This window comes from Rattus norvegicus, chromosome 10 (assembly GCF_036323735.1).
Source record: "Rattus norvegicus strain BN/NHsdMcwi chromosome 10, GRCr8, whole genome shotgun sequence".
Lineage (NCBI taxonomy): Eukaryota > Metazoa > Chordata > Mammalia > Rodentia > Muridae > Rattus > Rattus norvegicus.
In genome coordinates, this window is record NC_086028.1 from 11359638 (window position 1) to 11386666 (window position 27029).

The 27029-nt window shown below is 45.7% G+C and overlaps 1 protein-coding gene across 2 annotated transcripts; it reads right to left on the reverse strand.

Annotated features, from left to right (window-relative positions):
* Window positions 1–1530: 1530 nt before the first annotated feature.
* On the reverse strand, window positions 1531–26962 carry Dnaja3 (DnaJ heat shock protein family (Hsp40) member A3). 2 transcript variants are annotated; one of them, NM_001038595.2, is given in 12 exon segments: window positions 1531–2686; window positions 3309–3425; window positions 7323–7420; window positions 8680–8795; window positions 9837–9965; window positions 13014–13078; window positions 13513–13660; window positions 15434–15586; window positions 17325–17525; window positions 22049–22132; window positions 23719–23852; window positions 26720–26962. In NM_001038595.2, coding segments are annotated over 11 exon segments (1443 nt in total). In that variant the 5' UTR covers window positions 26931–26962; the 3' UTR covers window positions 1531–2686; window positions 3309–3321.
* Between the last annotated feature and the right edge of the window lie 67 nt (window positions 26963–27029).

The window sequence follows — 27029 nt, forward strand, 5'->3', positions numbered from 1 at the left end:
GCTATGTGTAGAAATGAAAGCAAATTAGGCCTGGAGATGAGCCTTCTTTCTCTAGATGCCACCTGGCCACCCCCATACACCTGACTGAGGAGGCCACAGCATGGAAATAACTATGTCCTAGCCAATGACCTACCTTCCTTTCCCAAGTCCTCCCAGCCTCTGAGACATCTCCTATGCTTTCCTGAGACGAGTGTAACCCCACTGCTGCCGCATCCTAGTGTCTAGGGTACTACTTGGTCCATTCTGCAGACAGCAGACAACAATAGGCATCTGGTTGAAAGAAATGTTGGTAAGTATTCGAAGTAACAGAATGTGACTCCTGAGTCTTTTTTACTCATCCCCCAATGTCTTCCCCACCCAGCCCACTGAATCATGCCATACCTCTCTGGGCTCATCTCAAAAGTCATTAAGGCTCTGCTGAGAGCCTGGGCTAGTTAAAAGTACAATAAGAAAACCATATGTACTTTTTAAGGTGGAGTTTGGTATACAGCCCTGGCCAGTCTGAAATTCGCCATGTAGACCTGGTATCCTCAAGCTCAGTCTGCCCAATTCTGCCTTCAAGTGCTGGGGTCACACGCACACACCACCATGCCCAGCTAACAGTAAGCAAAAAAAACCTGCAGGAATTGGGTCGCTCCTCCACATTTGGGTCCTAGATCTTCTTGATCGAAAGCACTGCTCCCTACTGAGCCATTCTGCCAGGTCCAATTTTGGGCCTGATTCTTTGTTTTGTTTTTCAAGACAGGGTTGCTCTGTGTATCCCTGGCTGTCCAGGACTTACTTTATAACAGGCTGGCCGTGAACTCACAGAGATCTGCCTGTCTCTGCCTCCCAAGTGCTGGGATTAATGGTGTGCACCACCACCACCCAGCTCAAAACTGTTACTATGGGGACTGGTGAGAGGGCTCAGCAGTTACGAACATTTTGCTGCTCTTGTCGAGGACTTGGCTTGGTTGCTGGCACCCACGTGGTAGCTAACAAACCTTTGTAAGCTCAGTTCCCGACAACACCTCTGGTCTCTATGGGTACTACATGCAAAAGGCGCACAAATGTGTGTAGGTAAAACACCCGTACGTTTTGGTTGTCTTTTAAATGTAACATAGGCAACTGCAGCCGAGGGAACAGTGCCTAGCATGCCTGAGGTCTTGGGTTCATTTCCAGCTACTACTTTTACCAACACTTACGAAGAATATTTTTACTCTTATGAGTGCGTTCCTAGTACTTGGGGTGGGGTGGGTTAAGGGAGAGGAGTCAGGAGTTCCAGCCTGGGCTACATAGCAAAACAGAGACTGAAAATTAATGAGAAAACAGAAGGAGCAACAAAGGGGAGCATGTGCACATGTCTTAGCAGGGCTCGCCAACCAGCCCAGTCAAGTTCACACAGGAACACTATTTATCTCAGGGAAAGGGCCTGCTCTGGAAATGAGAGGAGGGTCTGCACTGGCAGACACCACAGGCTGAGTCTCCTGTTGCCCCTACTGGGCAGCCTACAGAAGCTAATTTGAACTCTCAAAGAAGAAATGACCACAATTTTGATTTTAAATATCTTTTGTAGTAGATCATCTTATTTACATTGATACAGAATCACTTTACATTCTTAAATCAGACACTAATAAATGCTTTACTTTTGTAAATTATAAATGAAAGAAAGAAACTACAGAGAAAGTGTTCTTCATTAGCCTGTCTTACACTAGCTCCGAGGACCGTTAGCGCACAGAAACTCTGACGTGCCACCAGCAGAGGCTGGAAACGAAGCTGCTCTGCACTGTGGAGGGCCTTCGCCAATGATGCTGTCGTTTAACACTTACACAGGAAAAGACAATGAACCTTACCACTGAGTAATTGAAATACACTGGAAATCAAATGTCAGCAGTGGAAATGGAGAACCAAGCCCTGGCTGGAAAGTTCTGGGTCCCCAGAGGCTGAAGGCTGTCCCACATGACCATGGTAACTTTGGTCCAACAGGGCAGGAAACATCCACACACACCAGACTAGAACACTAAGTACACTACCAGGCAAGCTGCCATCTGAGGTGGAGTGGAACTTGCTGCTGCGAGGTGTCCCACAAGTGTGCCTCCTAGGGCCCTAGATCCCACTTTCTAGCTGCTTGCTACCGTCAAAAAAAAAAAAAAAAAAAAAAAAAAGCTTCAAGGGGAGTGACAGACACCACACTCTACACTCTGTACAGGGAGATGGCGCTGTTAGGATGTGCTGCCCTAGTCCTAGAGAAGACCCCTGTCAGGACGGACATATTTCAGAACTTCCATGAGGTTTGCTGAGAGGGAAATTAATCACTTCACAACACTGTGCAGCTTAAAGCTTCATTTTAAGCTGTAAGCACGGGTCTTTAATTCTTTCAGCTCTCTACGACATGCGATTCCAGATTATCTTAGTGCTGCAAGAAGAGTCCAAGTGTTTTCCTGCCTGAACCAGAAGCAGCAGTCACCTACCAGTGGACAGGCACTTCCCACCTGTCTCGGTGTCCAGCCTGAGGGCCGTGCGTCACTGCCTAGGACACCGTAACCTTTTATGCAGAGAAGTCGTCACATAGGCTTGCTGTTGCTGGGCTGTTCAGAGGGATCTGTAAGCAGGGGCTCAGTGCTGCTGTTCTGGGATCCTCCCGTGTCTCATGCCCTGGTCACGGAGAGGGGCTGCTGCTCCATCTAGTTTCCAGTTGACCGTTTTCCTGAGCCAAGGAGACAAACGGTTACATTCCACATCTCAGAACACATCTCTGTGGGAGAGGCTCTGCTAATCCCTGGAGAATAGCTGTGCTTTGAGAGTCAAGAGCCCCAGGACCTGGGGTGAGCATAACAACAGTGTGTCTCCAGGCACAGAAAACACACATCACTCCTTGATAGCCCAAACGTGCACAGCACCATGTTTCCTGGGCAGAACAGTCTGCTGAAGAGCAGGTGGGAGATGGAGGAGATCTGAGTTCTAGTCCTGGCTCCGCCACAATTTTGCCCTCTGGACTGTGGGCAAGTCGCCCCTATCACAGAGGGACAGAGCTCTTGGGAAATGACAATGAGGGCTGTGAGGCAGCCCTAAATCTAATCTCTTTAGGAAGGAATCTAAATTGAATTCCAATGAAGCAGCTGGCCACTGTAGCCTACTCAACCCTGTGCTGGCTAAGTACACATGCTGTGCCCGAGGACGGAAAGAATGCCATATTTACTACATCTTTGGTTGGCATCTCCCAGCTTCTGGGGTAGGGTAGGGTGAGGTGAGATCTGATGTTGGTTAAAGTGACCAGAAGAGAGATTAGTCCAGAGGTTAACAAGGAAGAAAACTCACAGGTTTCCTACCTCAGCAGGGGTATCAGGAAGTAAATATTTTCTTAAGTTTGGAAAGGAATCCCTCATTGTCCTCCCCAGCCTCTCGCCTATCCTTGCTTCCTGTGGAGCTATCCATGGTTCTGCCACCTGGGCACAAACAGCAGAGAAAACCGAGGTCAAGAACACACACACCTCCATGCAGCAAATGCCAGCCCCACCTACCCACCTAGCTGCCCACGGGCTAGCACTCAGGGAGCAGCCAAAGGCCACTCCAGGGACATAAGGGGCACTCTCAGGCTGGCAAGGGGTGCCTTGGGTGTTACACTGAAGCAAATGGGACACTCAGGACATCACAACTCTTCTTGGAGTCACAAACCCATAGAAGGCAAACAAGAAAAAAGGGAGGGAGGGGGGACTGTCTGTAATCTGAACAACAGTAACAACAGCAACACTAAGGCCGTAGGCCTCAGGATCAAGACACAGGCCTAGGCCATAGCTCATCTTAGTGTTCACGTCACAGCTTCATCTACACAGAAGCAACGCTGTCAGGTCCACCTAGAGTCCCAGAGGCCACTAGAAAGAGGTAAAACCTAGCTCAACCCCAGCCCCAGCTCTTAACCAACAGACTCTTGGCTACAACAGAAGTAACGAACCTCAAGAAAAGATCCCATTTCTAAACCCACTGCCACATTTCATACTGCCTACATTGTATACATTAATACGTCCAAGATAACCTATGAGTGATCCTCTCACACAGGATCCTCTGCTGTGTGCCTCATCTTGTCTCTCACAATGCCAGTGAGGTGTACTGTATGTACATGGGTGTCTTGAGAGAGAAGCAGGAGAATCAAGATTTCAAGGTTATCTTCCACTACATAGTGAGTTCCAGGCAGGTCCTGTCTCAAAAACACAAAATACATAGGACCTCTATGCACTCGGTGAGACCAAGTGGTAAGGCCAGTGGCACGGTGCCAAGCATGGGTTAATAGCCACCAGTGGTGATTTACAGTGTCAACACATTACATTTGCTATCATTTACTAAAAAAATGAAATGTATTTTACCTTATAAGACTTGTCAAGAAGGATAGGGAGCCCATGGTTTATAGATGTGTTAAGAGTCCTTTATGTGGGCTGGGGAGATGATGGCTCAATGGTTAAGAGCACTGACTGCTCTTCCAGAGGTCCTGAGTTCAAATCCCAGCAACCACATGGTGGCTCATAACCATCTGTAATGGGATCTGATGCCCTCTTCTGGTGTGTCAAAGACAGCTACAGTATTCGTATACAAAAAATAAATTAATGAATGAATAAATATATAAATCTTTAAAAAAAAGAGTCCTTTATGTTACTCAAACGTTTACACATTACAAAAGGAAATGCTGAGAATTAAAAGCAATTGAGGCCTCTGGACTTCAAAGCAGAGTGTTGTGCAGGGCCGAGTTCTAGATTCTGTGTGAACCCTAGAGCAAGGATGTGTCCCAGTAGCTTTGTTGATCACCCAGATTTAAAGCATATTTTATTCCCCATTTGTTTTGTTTTTGAAAACAAGTTTGGAGGCTGGAGAGATGGCTCAGAGGTTAAGAGCACTGTCTGCTCTTCCAGAGGTCCTGAGTTCAATTCCCAGCAACCACATAGTGGCTCACAACCACCTAAAATCAGGTCTGGTGCCCTCTTCTGGCCTGTAGTTGCATACATGCAGGCAGAAAGCTGTATGATGTATACATAATAAATAAATGTTTAAAAAAAAAGTTTGTGTGTGTGTGTGTGTGTGTGTGTGTGTGTGTGTAGCTTTGGCTATCCTGGAAGCTTTGTAGACCAGGCTGGCCTGCCTCTACCTCCTAAATGCTGGGATTAAAGGTGTGCACGATCATTGCCCAGCTACATTTTTCTTTTTTCTTAAAGATTCTTTTTTACGTGTATACTATTTTGTCTGCATGATATATGTGCACCATGTGCTTCCTGGTGCCCATGCAGAGATCATAATGTCATTGAATTCCCTGGAACTGGAGTTAGAAAGGGTTCTAAGCCTCCAAGTGGAAACCAAGTCCAGGTCCACTGCAATAGCAGCAATCTCAATCTCACCCCGACCCCCACCTCTGAGCCACCTTTGCAGCTCCTGATAGCACCGATCGTGTTCAGCATTTGCTTAGAAACCATTCCTTTTCTAAGGGCACACCCAGCTCTATGTGCATGCTACTCAGAGTGAGCTGTGGCCCTGCTGTTTATCCTGCATCCACAAGCTCTGTGAACTTTCCCAGGGAGATGGAAGTGAACAATGTCTACTCATCCCAAACAGGGAACCAACAACAGAGGAAGCAATTCCGACTACATCTAGCTTGAGGGAGCCAATGTGTTTATTGGGTTTACTTGCAGACATGGATGAGGGGTTACTTACAGGAACACTGATGGCATCCAAAGATTCTCATTGAAGAAGTGCTACACATGGATGACAACCTAATGGAGACTGCACTGTGAAGTCCCCTTTCAGTTAACCTTCCAGGGAACACATGCTATGGAGTAGAATTACATACAGCTAGCAGAAGGTGCTGAAGGGAGGGAAGGGGAGAGAGCCTCACGACCCTCTCACCAACCCATCTTTGTCAAAAGGCCCGTTGGTTTTTGTTTTTGTTTTTGAGACCTCAGGGATTCTAGGATAGCACTTTATCAACTGAGCTGTTTTACAAAATCAAATCTGGGAGTCAAATTACCAAAGAAATGCAATGTTGAAAACAATGACAATAGAGTTATAGGAGGGAAATAGCACAGACATTCTAACATGGCGAAATGCTCCTGTCTCCACCTGAGCCCTGCCCCGAAGAACAGGAGCTCCCTGGCAGGAGGGGAAAGCAGTTGTGTACAGAGTAAATCTCATCCATTATGAGACCCTTGGGGACTTGCCATGAAGAAGTTATAGGCACACAATGAGAGTTCTATGGAAGAACAAAAGAACCGGTCTGGTGGAACAAGCCTTCATTGCAGCTCTCAGAAGCCTCAGCAGTAGGATCTCAGGTTACCACGCATCTCAAACCAACCAGCATGAGTGAAAACCGAAGGGGAAAGCTTAGGTATCGCGCACCCAAACACTGGAATAAATGCCATTTGGTGTTTGATCATGCTATTGACAGGGCTCTTGGGGTTGGGGATTTAGCTCAGTGGTAGAGCGCTTGCCTAGCAAGCGCAAGGCCCTGAGTTCGGTCCCCAGCTCCGAAAAAAAAAAAAAGAAAGAAAAAAAAAAAAAAAAAAAAAGAAAAGAAAAAAGACAGGGCTCTTGTTCTTACTTCCAGGAAAAGCTGCTGGGATTTCCACTTCCATGATTCTCTTCCTCCCTCCACCCTGCTGGAAAAGCTGCCCTATCTCTGAACACTGGCTATGAATCAACACACACTAATCTAAGGCCACCCCAGAGCTGAGAACACCATCCGGGTTCCCACAAAAACAAAATGATGCAATGAGGCAGAAACATGGGCAGCTGGGCACAGCCTGTTCTGTCCTGTCCTGACCTGTCCTGACCTGTCCCAACCAACAGAAGCCTCACCTGAGATACAGGGGCACGGGAAAGCTCCAGTCCAGATATCAGCCACTTGTGCCCAAGTTCACAGAGCATGGCAGCTGAGCCTAGGTAACAGATTTGTTCACTCAAGTGGGAGATAGTACTCTTACACTGCTGTTACCATCGTGTACTTCAGAGTCCTAGTAGAGTGTCTGGAGTCAGGAAGGCTAAGATCTGTTCAATCCATCTCCCTCTTAAATTGTGACAAAGCATTCTTGGAGGGAATTGCCCAAAGTCACAGGGCAAGTGGCAGAGCCAAGGCTAGAAGTCAGGAAGCAGCTGAGACACAGAGCTGCTGGGCAGCAGTGGTCCTGAGCTTTCTTAAGGACAAGCATGCAGTGAAAGGGAGACACATCCATGGGACAGGCTGTATACCATGTGTCCCCTCTTCTGATGACATTTGGGGGCCTATGAAAACTCAAGTTCTGAAATGACTGTCAACCTCCAGAGACTCAGAGGTCCCTCATTCCATCACGTCTCTCCCAGCCCCTTACCAGTGCTTGTGTGGGTGACTCCATTCACTGTCCCCTCCACATCGGTCTCATCCTCAGCATAGCTCAGGATCAGGTTCTGCTGCCTACTGCTTAGCCTCCTGTGGACCAACAACAGCTAGTGGTTAGGACCAAGCCCTTCCTCCAGGCAGCTCTAGAAGCAAATAGTGCACATAAGTGTCTGACTCATGAGAGGCACACACCAAGAGGCAGGCACACACCGAGAGAGGCCCAGAGTGAGAGAGGCCCACACCGAGAGAGACAGGCAGGCAGGCAGGCAGGCAGGCAGGCACGCACACACACACACACACACACACACACACACACACACACACACACACACACAGAGAGAGAGAGAGAGAGAGAGAGAGAGAGAGAGAGAGAAGCACACACTGAGAGAGGCACACACTGAGGCAGTAATGAGGAACCGAGGGCCAAGTCAAAGTTTCAGAAGGGACTCTGGCCAGCCCAGCATGGCAAATGTGCCTCTGGCAGGCCTTGCCCTTCCCCCATTCCCTCTGCCTTGCTAACCATTAAATCACATCCCTGAAGCTAGCCACCAAGGTCTATTCCCTTATTTGGCCACTTCCTCCTCCTGATGCTGACCAACAAGGTCCAGCTATCAAAGTATTAAAGTCCAGCAATCAAAACTCCCCTTTTACCTCCCTAAATAACATGCTCAGTTAAAATTGGACATCTCATCTTAATAGGGAGTTTTCCTTTTACATCTATAGACTGCCATTTGCCTATGCCATGTCTGCCTCTATCCATACTTCACCCTTGTTCCCTTCACCCTCTCTCTAGTCCTCATCTCCTATCTTTACCTTTTATTCCCTGCCCCATCTCTCTGGGGCAAATAAATGTCCTTTGCGCTAAGAGCCTGGTCTTGAGGTGCTGTGTGTTGATACTGGCCCTTTCGGCTTCTCTCTGAAACCCTGAGTTGTTTAAACTGTCATTACTGCTGGCCAGATACTCACAGGGTTGGGGTGTACATGTTATGTGTGTTCATGAGGCAACAGGTGAGAAACTAATCTCACAAAAGGGACAAGGGCTGAAACAGGCTTCTGAGAGGAGGAGCAGGGCACAGCACAAGCTGGATGCCACAGCACTCTGCCCAGAGCACAAGGATCTCCAGTGTCGTTCATTTCATACCTCCACAACACAATGAGGCCAACCCACTACAGCCAATGCTCAGATGGGAATCAGGTCAGACAAAACTGATTCCAAGGAAGAAAAAATGTGCCCAAGCCAAGAGCTCAAAGGGCAGCTAAACTGCTGGGAGCTGGGCCTGGGAGCTAAAAGGCTCAAAGGACACATGTTTGCCGGAACAGTTGTGGCCACAGTCTTAGTGAATACTTACTTTGGAACTCTGATCTTAATGTGAATGTAGTGGTCACCATAGCCATAGCTATTAATACGGGGGATGCCTTTCCCAGTCAAGCGAATCTTCTGGTCTGTCTGAATCCCAGCAGGGATCTGTTGAGAAAAATATTCGCTAATGCTCCCTGGTCCATTATCCAAAAATAAAACATCTCACTATACAGAGATAATCCTGAGAGTGTCTTCACAATAGAACTTCTACCAGGTGTGCAGAATGAACTAGCCACACAACCGTCGGACAGCTGACCCTGGAAACAGATGTGAGAGGTGAAGCAAAGGATTTAGGAGCAAAACATTGAGAGCAGGTGAGACTAAGCTTGCTCCACTGCTCTCAAGGGCTGGACAGCAAGGACCCTGGAGAAACAGAGAGTCCAGGTGGTCTCCAGGTGGAGGTGGGAGCATACACCCCCAGTGACCAGTGCCATGGCCGAATGTGTGCCCAAAGTCTCCATACCCAGAGGCTGGAGAAGGCCATGAGTCAAATACAGTGGTGTAAGAACAGGTACAGGAAGTGTCCACTACAGCTGCAATTAACACTAGAGATGGTTGCCAGAAGGTGGTAGCACACATTTTTAATCCCAGCATTTGGGAAGCAGAGGCAGACCAATCTTGAGTTCCAGGCCAGCCTGGTCTCACAGAAAAAACCCTGTCTCAGAAGCAACAAAACCCAAAAAAGCAAACAAACACAAACCCTGAACTAGAGGTGGTCAACAGAGTAAGACATAGCCCCCAGAGCACCTGCTCTCCCAGACACTGTGGGTGGAACACAAACAAAGCACCCTGGAACCCTGACCAGCAGAAGAGGCAGCACAGACAGTGAACAGAAGTCCTGGAGTTGTCATTACTCCTCAAGGAATAGCCTGAAGCTCCTAGTGTCACAGGCTCCAATGCCTCTCGAGAGTTCCTGACAGGCTGGACACTCTAGACCACTTAATCTATTTCCCATTTAATAAAAATTAACTGGGCACTGTGGCACATGCATGTAATTCTAACACAGGGAAGGCTGAGGCAACTGGGTTATAAGTTCAAGATCAACTGAAGTACATAATAACCATCAGTCTCAAAAGGAAGAGATTGGGGGTGGGGGTGTTAACCAGCCACCAGGGCAGCAGACAGCGGTCCCCCATACCCTCTTACCGTCACATTGATTGTCTCATACAGGCCCTGCGCTTTGGCTGTACCCCCAAGAATAGCTTGAGCTATTGAAATAAAGAGGTCGGAGTGGATGTCTGCGCCGTCCCTCCGGAACACAGGGCTCTTCTGCACCTAATGCCAGAGAGAAGACCAATGTAAGCACAGCACAGAGAAATGCTGCCCGAGGCATGCATCCTGTCAGACCTGAGCCTGGGACCTGACACATTAACCCCTTTGCATTTAAACAGCACAGCAAGACCTACACCTCACATCAGTCAATTGGGGACAGCTCCCCAAGGCTCTGGAGGACACAGCCTACACACACACTGCACAGCAGAGCAACGTCTGGACTTCTGCCCCCACCAATACTTTCAATTACAAAAGAAAGTAAAAATGCAATTTGGCTTTTAAATATTTTCCCCAAATCTTACCTAATTAGGAAGATTACTAAACACAGAGCAATACACCTACAAAGATAAAAGTAATTTATAGGAGATGTGGAAGTGCCTGCCACACAAGGAGGAGGATCCACAACACTCATGTAAACACTGGGCAGGGTAGTACACTGCTGGGAAGTGTGTGTGTGCGCGTGCGTGCATGAGTGCGTGTGTGTGTTTGCAGGTGAATCTCTGAGCTCACTGCCCAGAATCCTTAGATGAGTGAGCTCCAGGTTCAGCAAGAAACTATCTCAAAAAGTAAGAGGAAGAGGATGAGAAAGGAGCAGCACCCTCTGTCCTCTACACGCACAGACACACACTCACAGATGCTTTCAGATGCTCACTTAATACAAGCTGCCTTCAGGACAGGAACTTACTTGACTTACAAATACTGTTTTTCATATCTCAAAGATGTACTATGGGGCTGGGGATTTAGCTCAGTGGTAGAGCACTTGCCTAGGAAGCGCAAGGCCCTGGGTTCGGTCCCCAGCTCTGAAAAAAAGAACCAAAAAAAAAAAAAAAAAAAAAAAAAAAAAAAAAGATGTCCTCTGCCCTTGACTTCTTTCTTCCCTCGATTATCAGATAGAAAGAACATCTGAATCCTCTACCAAATTCTTAAAACTGCCAGGTTTCTGCGTTTATGTGCTTTTTAAATTGTATTTATTTATTTTGCAGTACTGGGGACAGAACATAGAGCTTTGCACTTCTCAGGCTCACCACCACTAAGCTACAGCCAGCACACCCTTCACCTTGAATTCTCCAGCTAGAAGATCCAGCCCTCACAGCATTTTATGCACGGTGCTGTATTTGGCTCAGAGAAGGCCTTATTACACTGTCCAGGCAGATGTATGTAAACCTGCTGCCTCAGCTCTGCATGCACGGGCAGTGCCACTATAATAGCGGCTTTCTGCTACCTCTGGGGGCTGGCTTCAGACTCTCTGTGGGGCTGAGGATGAGCCTGAATGTCTGATCCCCCAGCCTCTACCTCCCAAATGCACTTCACCGTGGCCAGTCACTCAAGGAACTCTACCTACATCCTGAGTCCTAGTTCTTGTTTTTAAAGACAGGGTTTTATTGTGAAACCCAGGCTGGCTCTAAACTCAGGATCCTCTTGCCTCCATGTCCCATATGCTAGGATTGTAGGCATGTGCCACCTACTATCCCTAGTACTTGATTCCAGTAATAAAACATCTCACATACAGAAAAGGCAAAGTAAATACAGCAAACAACACCCACAAGCTCACAGAACTAAACATTACAAACATACTGGACCAGGTGGTACCCATCTGTAATACAAATATTCTGGAGGCTAAGGCAGGACAATTACGAGTTCCAGGCCAACCTGAACAACACGGGAAGATCCTGGCTCAAAAGAGGGGAAAAGTTACAAATCTAACTTTTATGCTTCTCAGTTAATTATGATCCTGAATTTGGCATTTACCCACCCTACAAGCATGCCTTTACTTTTGTTGTGCCTTTCTATATCACTAAACAACACATCATCGATCTCACTCCTTGACACCTCTATGCAGACAGTCCGCTGTACTCTGTAGCCTGTAACCCTCTACTTTCCTCTCCCTGAGGCTAGTGATAAAGGGTCTCACACTCACCTGTGGTTCTTTCCTTTGGATAGATTGAAATATTCTGCTCCATGCAGATGATGACCATTCTTTTTGACAAAACAAGGTTTGTCACCAGTGTCTATTGTAAACGGGACTGTTACATACACCCCTTGACCCAACACATGTTACGTTTACATGGGTTTTTCTAGATATATACTTAAGTGTGTCTTTCCATTACCAGAGGAAACCATTTGGGGGCTAAAGACGGGAGTAGTTTGCTAGCATGCAGGAAGTCATGAGTTCAATTTCTGGCATTGCTAAATAAACAAATAAAACTATACCATTTTGCTCTCTCTGATTGGATATGGTGGTACATGTCTTTAATCCCAGCACTTAGGAGGCAGAAGTAGATAGATCACTGAGTTCAAGGCCAGTCTGGTCTACAGGCTGTCAGTTCCAGGACAGTCAAAGCTACACAGAGAAACCAGGTTTCAAAATACCAAAAAATTTAACAAAGATTTGTTCTCTAATCAACAATTTATACAGAAACACCACCACCACCACATCAGATGTTCTGGGGATTGTGTTTCTTTCTTTTTTCCCGTTTTTTGTTTGTTTTTTTTGTTTGTTTGTTTGTTTTTTTTTAAAGATTTATTCATTTATTTATATAAGTACACTGTAGCTGTCTTCAGACACACCAGAAGAGGGCATCGGATCTCTTTACAGATGGTTGTGAGCCACCATGTGGTTGCTGGGAATTGAACTCATGACCTCTGGAAGAGCAGTCGGGTGCTCTTAACCGCTGAGCCATCTTTCCAGCCCTGTTTGTTTTTTTTTAAGGTGGAGTTTCTTGGTGTAGCCTTGGCTGTCCTGGAACTCTTGGTGTAGACCAGGCTGGCCTCATACTCACAGAGACCCACCAGTCTCTGCCTCTGGAATGTTAGGATTGAAGAAGTGTGTACCATTGCCTGGCTATGCTTCTAACCTGTCAGTGTTGTGAGAAAGCTTTGTTTTCTGCACACAGGCATGAAAACACTAATAATCATGCCCAGGCAGTCTTTCTTTAACTGGGAAAAGCAACTCCTGCGCCCATGGACTGTGTACTTACTATAGTGCACAAGCTCAGCTGTACCCACTCCAAGACAACAGGGCCCAACATAAGCTGACAAGCAGACACCTACCCTGAATGTGACAAAAATTTCTCGTTTTCCCACAGGCATCCTTACAGTCTGGCCATCTTCAACTCCTAGAACAAAAGTTCCAAATAGCAGTTATGGTAGGGATCTCCCAAAGCAATTTCTACACCTGAAAACCCACTTGTCCAGGTTTCTTCTTTTATTTTGGAGATGAGGGCCTCACTATGGACCTCAGGCTGACTGCAAACCCTGCCTTAGCCTCCTGAGTACTGGGATTAACAGGTATCACCATGTAATAGCTTGTTTCCTGTTCATGTTGGTCCTCACTTCGTGATCCTCACTATGTGAAGACAGAAGAGATAGAGGACAGAAAGTTGGAACAGGAGCTGCAGCATCCCAAGCTGAGAACAGAGCAGGCACGTGTACAGATGACTGGTGTAAAGGGAGATTCTAAGCGTCTGGGTCTTCCTTCCCTCAGGCAGCCGGGGCCTATGTCTGACTGTATAATCATGCAGATGACAGGCACACAGTGCTGGCCCATCACCTGCAGGCACAGGGACTGTCACTCGCTTCTTCTGCTTGGCTTGTCCTGCTCCTCTGCAGACCACACAAGGGTTTGTGATGATGGAGCCCCGTCCACCACATCTCCGACACGTGGAACGCATCACAAAAGGCCCTGTATTGATGGTTTCCTGAAGAAGAGAAAAATGCTGAGAATGCAGGTACATTGTTTTATCAAAAACTGTTTCATTAGGAGTTTATAGCACAGGTTTATTATCCCAAAATATGGGGGGTAGAGATAGACCAAGAGTTCAGTCAAGGCTAGCCTGGGTTACATGAGACTCTGCCCATGCCCTACCCCCAATGAGGGGGGTGGATAACAATTTAAATACATTATATACATCTATAAAAATTTCAAAGAATAGAAATCTTAAATTATAAGTGAGAGAGACAACGGTATGAAGAAAGGGAGGGAGCATGGATGGATTGGCTTTATTTTTATGCTGCTCTAGAACCCCCTGCCTCAGAAAACAAGGACAGGGCCTCATACAGCTAATCTGAACTTCTTATTTTGGTGGTAGAAGAAAAATGATATCTCATGTTGCTAAAGCTGAACTCAAACTTGCTATGTAGCGAAGAATAAAATTGACTTTCTGATGTTTCTGACTCCACCTACCGAGTGCTGGGAGTACAACCATGCCCAGCACAGAAGTCAATCTGCCCCCTTCCTGCCCCCAACTCCCACCAAGCCCTGGCTGTCCTAGAACCTGCTTTATAGACCAGAGATCCACCTGCCTCTGTAAATGCTGGGATCAAAGGTGTGTGCCACTACTGGGTCAAATATTTTAAATGAACAGAAAGATATAGATATAGATAGATAGATAGATATGTAGATATAGATAGATGATAGAAAGAATTGTGAATGGTTTTCTCTGATCCCCACCCCAGTGTGTGTGTGTGTGTGTGTGTGTGTGTGTGTGTGTGTGTGTGTGTGTGTGTGTGTGTGCGCGCGCGCGCACGCGCGCTGAGGACTGAATTCAAAGCTAGGAGTGATGGCTCACACTCGTTTGGATAGCACAATGAGACTGACAAATGAAGACTGCCTCTTGTTCAAAGGCAGCCTGAGGTATATATTGAGTTCCAAGCCAGCCTAGATTAGAGTTAAAGCCTATTTCAAACAAAACAAACTATGAATTCAGAGCTTTGAGCATGCTAAGAACATGTTCACCAATTAGGAACAGCCCTATACAAGAACTCTAAATATGGAATGGCTGCCTGCCCATGGCACCGAAGAATAATTCTGAATTTGAAGCTAATCTGGTCTAAACAGCAAACAGGGTACACACAGATACCCTGTCTTAAAGAATGAAATGAAAGATAAATGTATAAAATGGATGGCAAGATGGTCAGCAGGTAAAGGCACTTGCCACCAAGCATAATGACTTGAGTCCATTCCCTGAGTCTCATACGATGAAAGAGAACAGACTCCCACAAATTGTCCTTTGAATGCCACATGTGGGCACACGGGGCACACATATGCATACAGTAAATAAATAGATGTAATAACAAAAAGACTTAAGAATCATAACCAGGCATGATGACAAATGCTTATAATTCCAGCATTTAAGAGCCTGAGGCTAGAGAGTTGCTATAAGTTCAAGATCTGCCTGAAATAGAGTGAGACCTTGTCCTGCCTGTAACCTCCACTCCTTAGAAGATCCATGGCAGAATACTAGTGCTTGGAAAATAGAGGAAGGGGGATTACATGTACAAAATTATCCTCACCCACCCAGTTAGTTTGAGAGTAGCCTGGTGCAGTGATACGGGACCCAGCCCAAGCCCCAGTACTATCTAAATAAAGTATCTCCTGGAACAGAAAAGGAAGGGTTGGAGCAGCAAGGTAGGTGGGTAACAGGGAACCATCACCAAGAGGAGTAGGGTGGCCCCAAAGCATCCGTCCTTACCATGCCTGAGCCGCTGCAGTAGTGACAATGCTGCACTTTGGTTCCAGGCTCGTTCCCCTTGCCATCGCAGCGCTCACAGGTGTCCATGATGTTCACGGTGAACTCTTTGTTGACACCCTTGGCGGCTTGATTGAATGTCAACTCCATGATGTACTGAAAGAAGAATGAGGCATGCCTGTTGCTTAGCCTTACAATCACTACAGTGGTGCTGCCTCAGGCCAGGAGGGCACTGGCTAGTAGCTGTAGTTACTTCTGACGTACCAAACATGTGTACATGTATACTTTTCCAGGGAAGAATGGGTAATGTTTACTTAGTTGATCTATATATGTAAAATACAGACTCTAAAATGTTTTAAGTAAAAGTTTACTCTTCAACTGAAGACATGAACAGTGTCTCACGTAGCACTTGCTTTGGCCTAAATCTACAATATCTGCCAAAGGCCCAACTTAGTGCTAATGGGACCTTGAAGTGCAGTGGACCTTGAAGAGGTGGAGTCTGGTGAGAGGTTTTGCACTGGGGATGTGTCCTCAGAGAGCTTGGGGCTTCCAGTCTGCCTTCCCTTCCCTCACAGCTAGGATCAGATGAACAGCTTTGCTTTCCCATTCCCCACTGTCATGGGCTGAAGCAGTGGCACCAACAGTCCCTTTACTAAGAACTCTACACTTGTCTCCTATTTTCTTCCTCTCTGTCTCTTCTCTTCTCCATTCCCTTCCCAGCTCTCTCTCCACGTGTTCATGACCAGCATCTACACCCCTGCCCCACTTTGTCTCTACTCCCTTCCCATGCCCTAAATAAACTCTATTTTATGCTTAAAAAACAAACAAACAAAACCCAAAACTCTAAAATCATAAGCCAGAAGAAACCTTTGCCCTGAATTTGTACGGTCTCTTCTGCCTGCACGGATAAGCACCATATGTGTGCCTAGTGCCCCAGGAGGAGAAAAGCAGGAGTCAGATCCCCTGGAACTAAAGTGACAGAGAGTTGCTCACCATCATGAGGGGGCTGGGAACTGAACTTGGGTCCTCTTAACCACTTGGACATCTCTCTAGTCCCACTGTTCCCTTTTGAGGTTATCTGAGATAATGTCGTACAGTAAAAGACAGCAAACTGGAACAATACTTATAAAGAGCTTTACTGATCTGTAACTGTAACTTAGGTCAGGAATCGTTTCTTTTCTTTCTCAACTCTGACATGCCTCATTAAGACAAAACTATGGAAGAGAGTCAGCAGTACCTTCCTGCTAGTCTGAGCTCTTATAGATAACAGGGCATGCTTTAGATCAGTGGTTCGCACCCTTCCTAATGCTGTGACCCTGTAATACAGTTCCGCATGTTGCGGTGACCCTCAACTATAAAATTATTTTGTTGCTACTTCATTGCTGTAATTTTGCTACTATTATAAATCATACTGTAAATAGCTGGTATGCAGGATATCTCATATTTGAGCCCCAAAGAGGTCACGGTCCACAGGTTGAGAACCCCTGCTCTACATGAATCAGTCCACTAGGGTTTCTAAGGCCTTCAAGGCTACCTGATTAAGGAGCTATTAATAATGACATCACAATGTTTGTGTTCATTACTACCTAAAGGATTTTTCAAGTGCTCCTAACTTTCTGTCAAATGGCTGCCTTTGAATCATTCTGTTGCCTTCCTGAGAAACAGAAACTTTAAAAAACCCTGTGTTGCACTTAAACTTAAAAGTTGATCTTTAAAATAAAGAATATCAGGCATAATGGCACGTGTCTTTAATCGTACCACTTGGGAGGCAGAGGCAGGTAGATTTCTGTGAATTCAAGGCCAGTCGGGTCTGCATAGTGAGTTCCAAGACAGCAAAGCTAGGTAGAATGTAAGACCCTTTCTCAAAAATATGAAATAAATAAATGAGACTTACCTCCTGAGGCTGATCAAACACATTCTGGAAATCACCAAAAGGAGAAGATGAGAACTCTCCAAAGATCTTCCTGAATAGCTCCTCGGGGTCAACAGAAGGACCTCCTCTCCAGTAGCCCTGCCCAGAGCTGCTGGCTCCAGGGTCAAAGCCAGCGGAGCCGTAAGCATCATACTGCTTCCTCTTCACCTCGTCACTCAACACCTTTGATGAAAAATGACACAGCAGTCAGACAGTTCTGTGTTTTCTGAGGCTCAGGGACATAGACAAGTAAGGCTCATGACAAGTAAGTCTGTCACATTTACTAAGTGCAAAAACATTCTACAAAAGTGGGCACGGTGGTGAAATGCCTGTAATCTATCCCACCAGTTAGAAGGCTAAGGCAGGAGGATGAGTTTGAAGACAGTCCCTGCTTCAACAAAACACCAAAATCACATTACAGCTCAGTGGTAGAACATTTGGTAAGCATGTGTACAGCCTTGGGTTCAGTTCTCAGCACCATAAAAACGGAAAGATTTTTTTTTTTTTTTTTTTTTTTGGTTCTTTTTTTCGGAGCTGGGGATCGAACCCAGGGCCTTGCGCTTCCTAGGCAAGCGCTCTACCACTGAGCTAAATCCCCAACCCCAAAAAACGGAAAGATTTTAAATGTAAAATAGCTAGGTGGTAGTGATGCACACATTTAGCCCCAAAATTTGGGAGGCAGAAGCAAGCAGATCACTGAGTTCAAGGCCAGCTTGGTCTATAGAGCAAGTTCCAGGACAGCCAGGGCTACACAGAGAAACCTTGTCTCGAAAAAACAAAATATAAAAATTAGCCATTAAACACACCTTTCATAGTAATTCTGTCAACCTCACTGGTTTGAGGCATTCTTAGAAAATGGTAAAGTGCTGTGCAGTGGTGGCACAGGCCTTTAATCCTAGCACCTGGGAGGCAGAGGTAGACAATTCTGAGTTCAAGGCCATCGGGTTCTACAGAGTGAGTTCCAGGACAGCCAGGGCTACACAGAGAAACCCTCCATGTCTCAAAGAAAAAAGAAAAGAAAAGAAAGAGAAGAGAAGAGAAGAGAAGAGAAGAGAAGAGAAGAGAAGAGAAGAGAAGAGAAGAGAAGAGAGAAAAGGAAACTGGTAAAGCACAGTATTTTATTTTATTTTGGTGTTTTGATACAGGATTTCTTTCTCTATGTAGCTCTGGCTGTCCTGGAAAAAAATGTGGAAAAGAAATATTTATTTTATTTGGTGTGTTGCCTGCATGTCTGTCTGTGTGGTATTGGAGCCTCTAAAACTGGACTTACAGATGTTGTGAGCCACCATGAGGTGCTGGGAACTGAATCCAGGACCTCTGGAAGAACAGCCAGTGGTCTGAGCCACTGAGTCGTCTCTCCAGCCCCTTTCTTCAGCTTTCAAATGCACACTGGCACCAGCCACTCTCAGGGGTCCACAGCCTGCAGCCCCACACTGGGATACTATCACTGCCTCCCATTTAGAGGCTTCTAGCTTTAGACTAAGCAGCTACCAGTTTTTCTGATGCTACAGCCTATAGGTGCCATTGTGGGCTCTTCAACAGCATCTCTCCCCCCTCCCCTTAAAGATTTATTTATTTTCATGTATATGAGTACTGTTGCTGTCTTCAGACACACCAGAATACCAGAGGGTTTAGGATCCCACTACAGACAGTTGTGAGCCTCCATGTGGTTGCTGGGAATTAAACTTGGGACCTCTGGAAGAGCAGTCAGTGCTCTTAACCACTGAGCCACCTCTCCAGTCCCAGCACATCTCTTTTACAAATAATTTTTATGAGCCTGGCATGATGGTCCATATTTTTAATCCTAGCACTTGGGAGGCAGAGGCAAGCAAATCTCTATGATTTACAGTCATCCAGGGGTACAACAGACATCCTACCTTAAAGAAACCAATAATAATTGTATGTGTGGGGTTGGGGATTTAGCTCAGTGGTAGAGCGCTTGCCTAGTAAGCGCAAGGCCCTGGGTTCGGTCCCCAGCTCCGAAAAAAAAGAAAAGAAAAAAAAATTGTATGTGTATGGGGGTATCTTGCTTGCATTTATATCTGTATACCACTTGTATACCTAGTGCTCTCAGAAGCCAGAAGAGGGCCAGGTGAGGTGGTGCATGCTTTTAATCCCATCACTGAGAGGCAAGGGCTGGCAGGTCTCTGAATTTGAGGCCAACCTGGTCTACAGAGCAAGTTCCAGGACATCACAGATATACAGAAAAACTCTGTCTCAGGGAGGGGAAAAAAAAGCCAGAAGAGGGGACTGAATCCCTTGAAAATGGGAGTTATAGATAGTTGTGAGTTACCAAGTTGGTGCTGGGAATTGAACCTGGGTCCTCCAGAATGTTTGTAATTAATGAGCCATCGCTCCAGTCCCCTGCAGCTGATCTTAGGATCCAGTTTAATAAATCTCTTCTGATTACTTATATCCTGGTAGTTCTAACTCTCTAGAAAGCGCCAGTACAGAGTAGCTATAGTTGACAGGTGATAAAACCTTCATACTTACAGAATTGTGACTCTTTACATGTTGCTATCAAGTCCCTTGAACACATAAACCCTACAGATGCAGAACCCATTAGGGATAGTCCAAGTCATGAGGAATGCTATGGTAATTTGAATGAAAATGGCCACCACGGACCCATAGGAAGTGACTCTCTTAGGAGGTATGGGCTTGCTGGAGGAAGTGTGTCACTGAGGGTTAGTTTTAGAGTTTCAGAAGCCAGGCTCAGTGCTGCTTTCTCTTCCTGCTGCCTGCTGATCCAGATGCAGAAAGCTCAGCTGCCCTTCCAGCACCATGTGTGCCTGTGTGCTGCCACGATTCCCACCATGATGATAATGGACTAAACCTCTGAACCTGTAAGCCGGCCTCAATTAAATGTTGTCTTTATAAGACTTGCTGTGGCTCTTTGCCCCATCTACTGTGAGGATGAAGACCATTCTCAGCAGTCAGACTGTCGATGTCACTCTGAAGGGGTGCACAGCCACTGTGAAGGGCCCCAGGGGAACGCTGCAGAGGGACTTCAATCACATCAGTGTAGAGCTGAGTCTTCTTGGGAAGAAAAAGAAGCAGCTCTGGGTCAACAAATGGGATTACAGAGAGGAACGGGCCACTGTCAGAACCATCTGCAGTCATGTTCAGAACATGATCAAGGGTGTGATGCTGGGCATCTGATACAAGGTGAGGTCTGTGGATGCTCCCTTCCCCATCAACATCGTTATTCAGGAGAGCAGGTCTGTGGATGCTCCCTTCCCTATCAGATGAGGTCTATGGATGCTCCCTTCCCCATCAACATCGTTATTCAGAAGAGCGGGTCTGTGGATACTCCCTTCCCTATCAAATGAGGTCTGTGGATGCTCCCTTCCCCATCAACGTCACTATTCGGGAGAATGGGTCTGTGGTTGAAATCCGAAATTTTTTGGGTGAGAAATACATCAGCAGGTTTCGGATGAGGACAGGTTCTGTCTCTGAAGCCCAAAAGGATGAACTAATGCTTGAAGGAAATGATATTGAACTTGTTTCAAATTCAGGGGCTCTGATTCAGCAAGCTACAACAGTTAAAAACAGTATCAGGAAGTTTTAGAATGGCATCCGTGTGTCTGAGAAGGGAACTGTGCAGCAGGCTGGCGAGTGAGACCTCAGTTTCCCAGCTTCAGAAACAAGATCCTGATCACAAGTAGGATCGGGCTCTTTGGGGACAATAAAAGACTCATATATTAAAAAAAAAGACTCACTGTGGCCATGGTCTCTCTTCACAGCAATAAAACCCTAACTAAGGGGCTGCAGTGCTCACTGGCTAAGAGCATTGACTGCCCTTCCAGCGGTCCAGAGTTCAATTCCCAGCAACCATATGGTGGCTCACAACCATTTGTAATGGGACCTGATGTCCTCTTCTGGTGTCTGGTATGTCTAAAGAGCGTGACGATGTACTTCTAAACATAAAATAAATGAATAAAAAACTGCAACAACAATAAAAAAAGCCTAGCTAAGACAAAGGGTCATTCTCCAATAATTCTGTGAATGGGCAATGGTTCTTTCACAGACATTTCCTTTTTCCTGTGAGCTTATGGTCCACTTTTACAATTGCTAACTTAAGCCATCAAATAAGGGCCGATTTGATCACTATAACTGGGGTTTCCCAAGACCAGCTATCAATATGAATTACCTGAAGACCTTTATTGATTAGATGAATCTTGTTCTTTTTTTTTTTTTTTTGGTAGTAAGGCAGATTGTATAGCCCTGGCTGGCCTTAAACTTACAGAAATTCTTCTGCCCCCAGACTCCGCAGTGCTAAATTACATATATGTCACTACTTAGTGTCTCTTTTTTTCTTTTTAAAAAATTACACCTATTTATTTTATGTGTGTGTATATATACACACATATATACACGTATACACTCATATATATATGAGTGTTCAAATGCTGTGGAACTCAGGTAGGGGTCAGAGGACAATCTGTAGAAGCTGCTTCTCTCTGTCTACCATGTGGCAGAAGATAGACATACCCACTGACTCATCTTGTCAGCCTTTTTCTTCATTTAGATTCTAAGTTAGCAGAACTAGCAATGACATCACACCACACTGGACTATATGATATGCCAAGTTGTCCTGGGCAGTACAGACTCTGACACATGCACAGAGAGCTGACTGGCCAGTGAAAACACACACACACACACACACACACACACACACACACACACACACACACACGTCACATTACCTCATAAGCTTCTGCCAGCTGGGAAAACTTCTCCTTGGCTTTGGGATCATCCTTATTTGTGTCTGGATGATATTTCTTGGCAAGCTAAGGGGGGGGGAAAGCAAATTACTATAGATATAGTTACTAAAACAGAACCTAAACACTTGCCACAATTATGCCTTTTTATAACATGTCTCTCTTGAGACAGCAATGTATCTTTAAAGCAAGATTTAAAATTTGAAAATAAATCATTCCTCCATGGATGTCTTCCAAAAATAGTTCATTAAGGGGCTGGAGCGATGACTCAGCAGTTAAAAGCACTGGCTGCTCTCCCAGAGGTCCTGAGTTCAATTCTCAGTAACCTTCTAGAATAAGATCTGGTGCCATCTTCTGGTGAGCCATACACATGCAGTTAGAACACTCTACATAATAAAAAAACTTAAAGTAAAAAAAGCATTTAGTACCCTTGCAGAGGACCTGGACTGAGTTGCCAGCTCCTGTGGTAGCTCACAACTCTAAAACTCCAGTCTGACGTCCTCTGCTGATCGCTGAAGGCACGGAGAACGCATGCAGCACACATGCATGAGACAAACGCTCATGCACATAAACCAAAAATAAATAAATGTTAGAAAGTAGCTGGTAACTGTGTGACTAGCTCTTCGGCATGCAGGCGCCTGTGTGAAAGCAGAGAGTAAAACGCCATCCTGGCACACTGACTTATGTAATAGAGGAAGTAAATAACCTGTACGACTTTGGTTGTTTGGATTTACAAGTCAGGGTTTATGAAGCCCCGGCTGTCCTGGAATGAGCTCTGTTCACCAGGCTGGCCTTAAACTCAGAGATCCCCCTGACTCTGCCTCTTGAGTGCTGGGATTAAAGGCATGCGCCACCACTGCCTGGCTTTGTTTTTTGTGGGTTTTTTGGTTTTTTTGTTTGTTTGTTTTGAGAGAAACTGGCCTTAAACTCACAGAACTTTGCTTGCCTCTGTCTCCCAGGACTGGGATAAAAAGGCATGCACAACCATACCTGGCCTGCCTGCTGTGCAAGGTTTTGAGGGATTATGTAATGCACTCATGGCAGTTACTGCTATAAAAAATAATAATGATGATGTTTTCCTATATAATTTTCATTTATTTATGTCATAACTGTGTGGTCAGCATGGTATACATGTAGAGGTCAGAGGACAACTTTGTGGAGTCAGTTCTCTCCTGTTTAAAATGGTTTTGGAGGAATTAAACTCAGGTCACTAGGCTTGGTGTCAAATGACTTTATCCACTGGGCCATCTTACCCACCCCTTTTCTTTCTTAAAGCAACATTAACTGATATCACATTCACTGCATACCAAAGGCATCCAAAACTCTCCATCTTTCACAGGTCATTCCACAGGATCAGCTGTTTGTGACCTGCCTCAGCAGGCTGTATACCAAGGCAATAAGAACCACACAGAATCAACAACGATTTGGGTTGAAGAGATAGCTCAGTAGCTAAGAGCACATACCCCTTTTCCAAAAGACCTGAACTCAATTCTCAGCCGTGGCAGATGGTTCACGCTGCCTGTAACTATAATCCCAAGGGGATCCCTGCCCTCTGTGAACATCTGCATCACATACACACATACACATGCACATGCACACACAGTGACCAGCAATCTTTCTACAGTCTTGTCAGTAAATCTGAGACCAGTACAGACCTGATAATAGGCTTTCTTGATATCCTTCTGGCTGGCATTTCGGGGTACTCCCAGTATCTGGTAATAATCATCTTTGGCCAAAGAAGCACTTGTGTGGAAGGAAGCAGTACAAACAAAAGGGAAACTTTTTGTTCCTGGAAATGAACAAGAAAGTAAGTTGGTCTGGGACTTTATCCAACAAGAAGAAATTATAAGTAAGTGACCAGCTATGAAACACCTGTGAAAGAGGAAACGAGCCCCAGCTATAGGGCCTATTCCCTTCGAGTACTCTAGAGGCCAAACTCAATGTTCTTCAAATGTGGGGAAAGCTTAGGGACATAGTTCAGTAGGTACACTGCTTACCAGGCCCTGAGTTTGATTCCCTGCACTGAATAAACCCAGCACAACAGTGACGATGAGCACATGCCCACAGTCTTAACATGGGGAGAGGGAAACAGAGGATCAAAAGTTCAAGGTCGGGGTTGGGGATTTGGCTCAGTGGTAGAGCCTTGCCTAGGAAGCGCAAGGTCCTGGGTTCAATCCCCAGCCCTGAGGGGGGAAAAAAAAAAAAAAAAGTTCAAGGTCCATTCATAGCTACACAAAAGTTCCAGGCCAGCCTGGTACATATGACACCAAACTACAAACAAAAACAAACAAAAAACATTAGCTAGAGAGGCTGAGCACATGTAGAAAAAAGGAGTAATAATAAAAAACGAGCAGGAATAATCAGAAATAATCAGAATATGATTTAAAGGGGGGGCTGTTATTGTTTCTTCAGTCACACCGGAGAAAGCATGAGACCTGGATCTTGGTGATCCTATATTCCACCTCTTTGCTCAATATATGCCTAGCTGTATTCCTGTTCTCCTCACTCCTTCCACTGTCAGGAGTTGAGTCTATTAGTGGCAAAAGTTTGGCAGCTGTACCAGCTTCTACAACACCATCAGAGAGCTCAAGGAAACTGCACAAATAACCACAGGCAACTATTACATGGTGGATGCCTTTTCCAATTCTGAAGGTGACAATGATTAGCAACTGTTAGGAAGAATCTTTTTTTTTCTCCAGAATATGTCCAGTAAATATCTTGCTGTTTTTGAACCCAGAATAGGATCAGTCTTCATATTATTCCAAGAAAGCCTAATCCAGTAGCCAGTTATTAATTTCTTTCTAGTTGGGAGATTTCTTTCTTAATGACTTGTTTATTTCATATGTTTTGGTATTTTGACTGAATGTATGTCTGTGAAGGGGTGTCAGATCCCCTGGACCCAGAGCCACAGTCAGCTGAAAGCTACCATATGGGTGCTGGGAATTGAAATTGAACCTGGGTCCTCGGGAAAAGCAGTCTTGAGTTCCCAACAGCTGAGCCATCTCTCCAGGCCCTGCTTGGGACATTTTTCATGCCATATGATTTTATAAATCAGTCTTCAAGAATGATCACAGGCTAAAGTTTGGGGCCAAATTGATGACTTAGATGTGGTAGGATACACCACTACAGGATGACACTTTCACATCTATGGTCACTTGAGAGATAAAATATGCCCACTGCAGCCTATGGGCTGACTTGAGGAATGCCAACGGTGGTTCTTCAGTAATGCTTCCATATATAAGTAATACTTAATGCCTCTATGTCTCTCTCACACACGGATACATAATTTAAAAAACGCTTTAAGGCATGCATGAGACCCTCTGTTCTTGATCCTTAGAACTACCCAAAGTAAAGTTCAGGACTTCCTTCCTTCATTCTCACTGAAAATGAAGTGGAATAACATAGTATAAGAAAATATCGGGGTTGGGGATTTAGCTCAGCGGTAGAGCACTTGCCTAGCAAGCGCAAGGCCCTAGGTTCAATCCCCAGCTCCGGAAAAAAAAAAAAAAAAAAAAGGAAAGAAAAGAAAAGAAAATATCGTGGCAGCTGGAAAGATGGCTCAGCAATTAAAAGCACATACTGGGGGTTGGGGATTTAGCTCAGTGGTAGAGCGCTTGCCTAGGAAGCACAAGGCCCTGGTTTCGGTCCCCAGCTCCGAAAAAAAGAAAAAAAAGAAAAAAAAAAGAAAAAAAAAAAAAAAGCACATACTGCTCTTGTAGAGGACACAAGTTCAGTTCCTAGACCCTAAGTATAGCAGCTCATAACTGCCCATAACTCCAGGGGGATAAGATGCCTCTAGCCTCTTTGGACACCTGTACTTAAGAGCACATACCCACACATACACACACATATACATAACTCAAAATAATTAAAAAATATTTTTTAAAGAGAAAGAAGAGAGCATGGCTAAAACATGTCAAGGCTTAATGCACACTAATTTGGTATCATCTCCAGCAGTAAGGAAGGTTAAGGGCCATGCAGAGACTACCGCTTTTTAGCTTTGTGACTTTCTCAAGTTTTGTTTTTTTTTTTTAACATGCAAGCCTGTTTCTCCATAAAATGTAATGGTAACAATGCCTGTCACATTGAAATATTTTCCAGGAGTGAAATCATACTTCCTACACAGTGTTTAATAAATGTTAGATTACATTATTACACTCACTGACTTAAAGATTCTAAAAGACTGATGGATGCCCTTCCATTTACACCCCGTGATGTTGAGGATGAAAGCTATGAAATGACAATTCATCACACTTTCCCACCTTAATGAGGACAAGCACCTGTATCTCCCTAAATTTCTGGGTGCCTAGCACTCACTAAATGGCAGTTACATCTTCCACTACAAGCTAGAACGTGAAGAAAAACGGGGAGGGTTATGACAAGGGAGTTGCAGCCTGGACAGAGGGGTGAACTGTTGACAGGTCTTCATGGTATTCGGAGCCTTTCAACACCTCCAGCTCCACGCAGCTCTTCCCCCTCGACGGCTTCTGGGTAGCCAGCACCTTGGCCTCTCTGCCTCCTGCTTGCCTGTGTCCCCAGAAATTCCTCTCTCTGGCCGGAAGACACCTCCATCCCGCTACCCTGGTCGTCAGATGGAGGCGAATTGCCCTTTCTAACCCCAAGAGCTGCTACTCCAGAACTGGAAGCCTCCCTCACCTGTGAGGCGGACACCGGGTCTCAATGTCAGCAGCGCCCGGGGGCCGTGAGCGCCCATGGAAAGCCCGAAGGCAGAGACACACAGCTTGCGACACAGGGATGCTGCCACTACGCCCCCCTGGGGCTGCTGGACCCCTCTCCCCGCTGCAGCCGGCAGCCGGGGGGTCCCCACCGCCACCCTAAACCAGCGTGGGGAACACCGCGCAGCCATTTTGGCCCGGGGACACTGCGCCTGCGCAGACCGCCCCTAGCCCGCCTCGCCGGTCGCGACTTCCGGAGGCGAAGCATCTGCTGCACGCAGAGCGTAAGC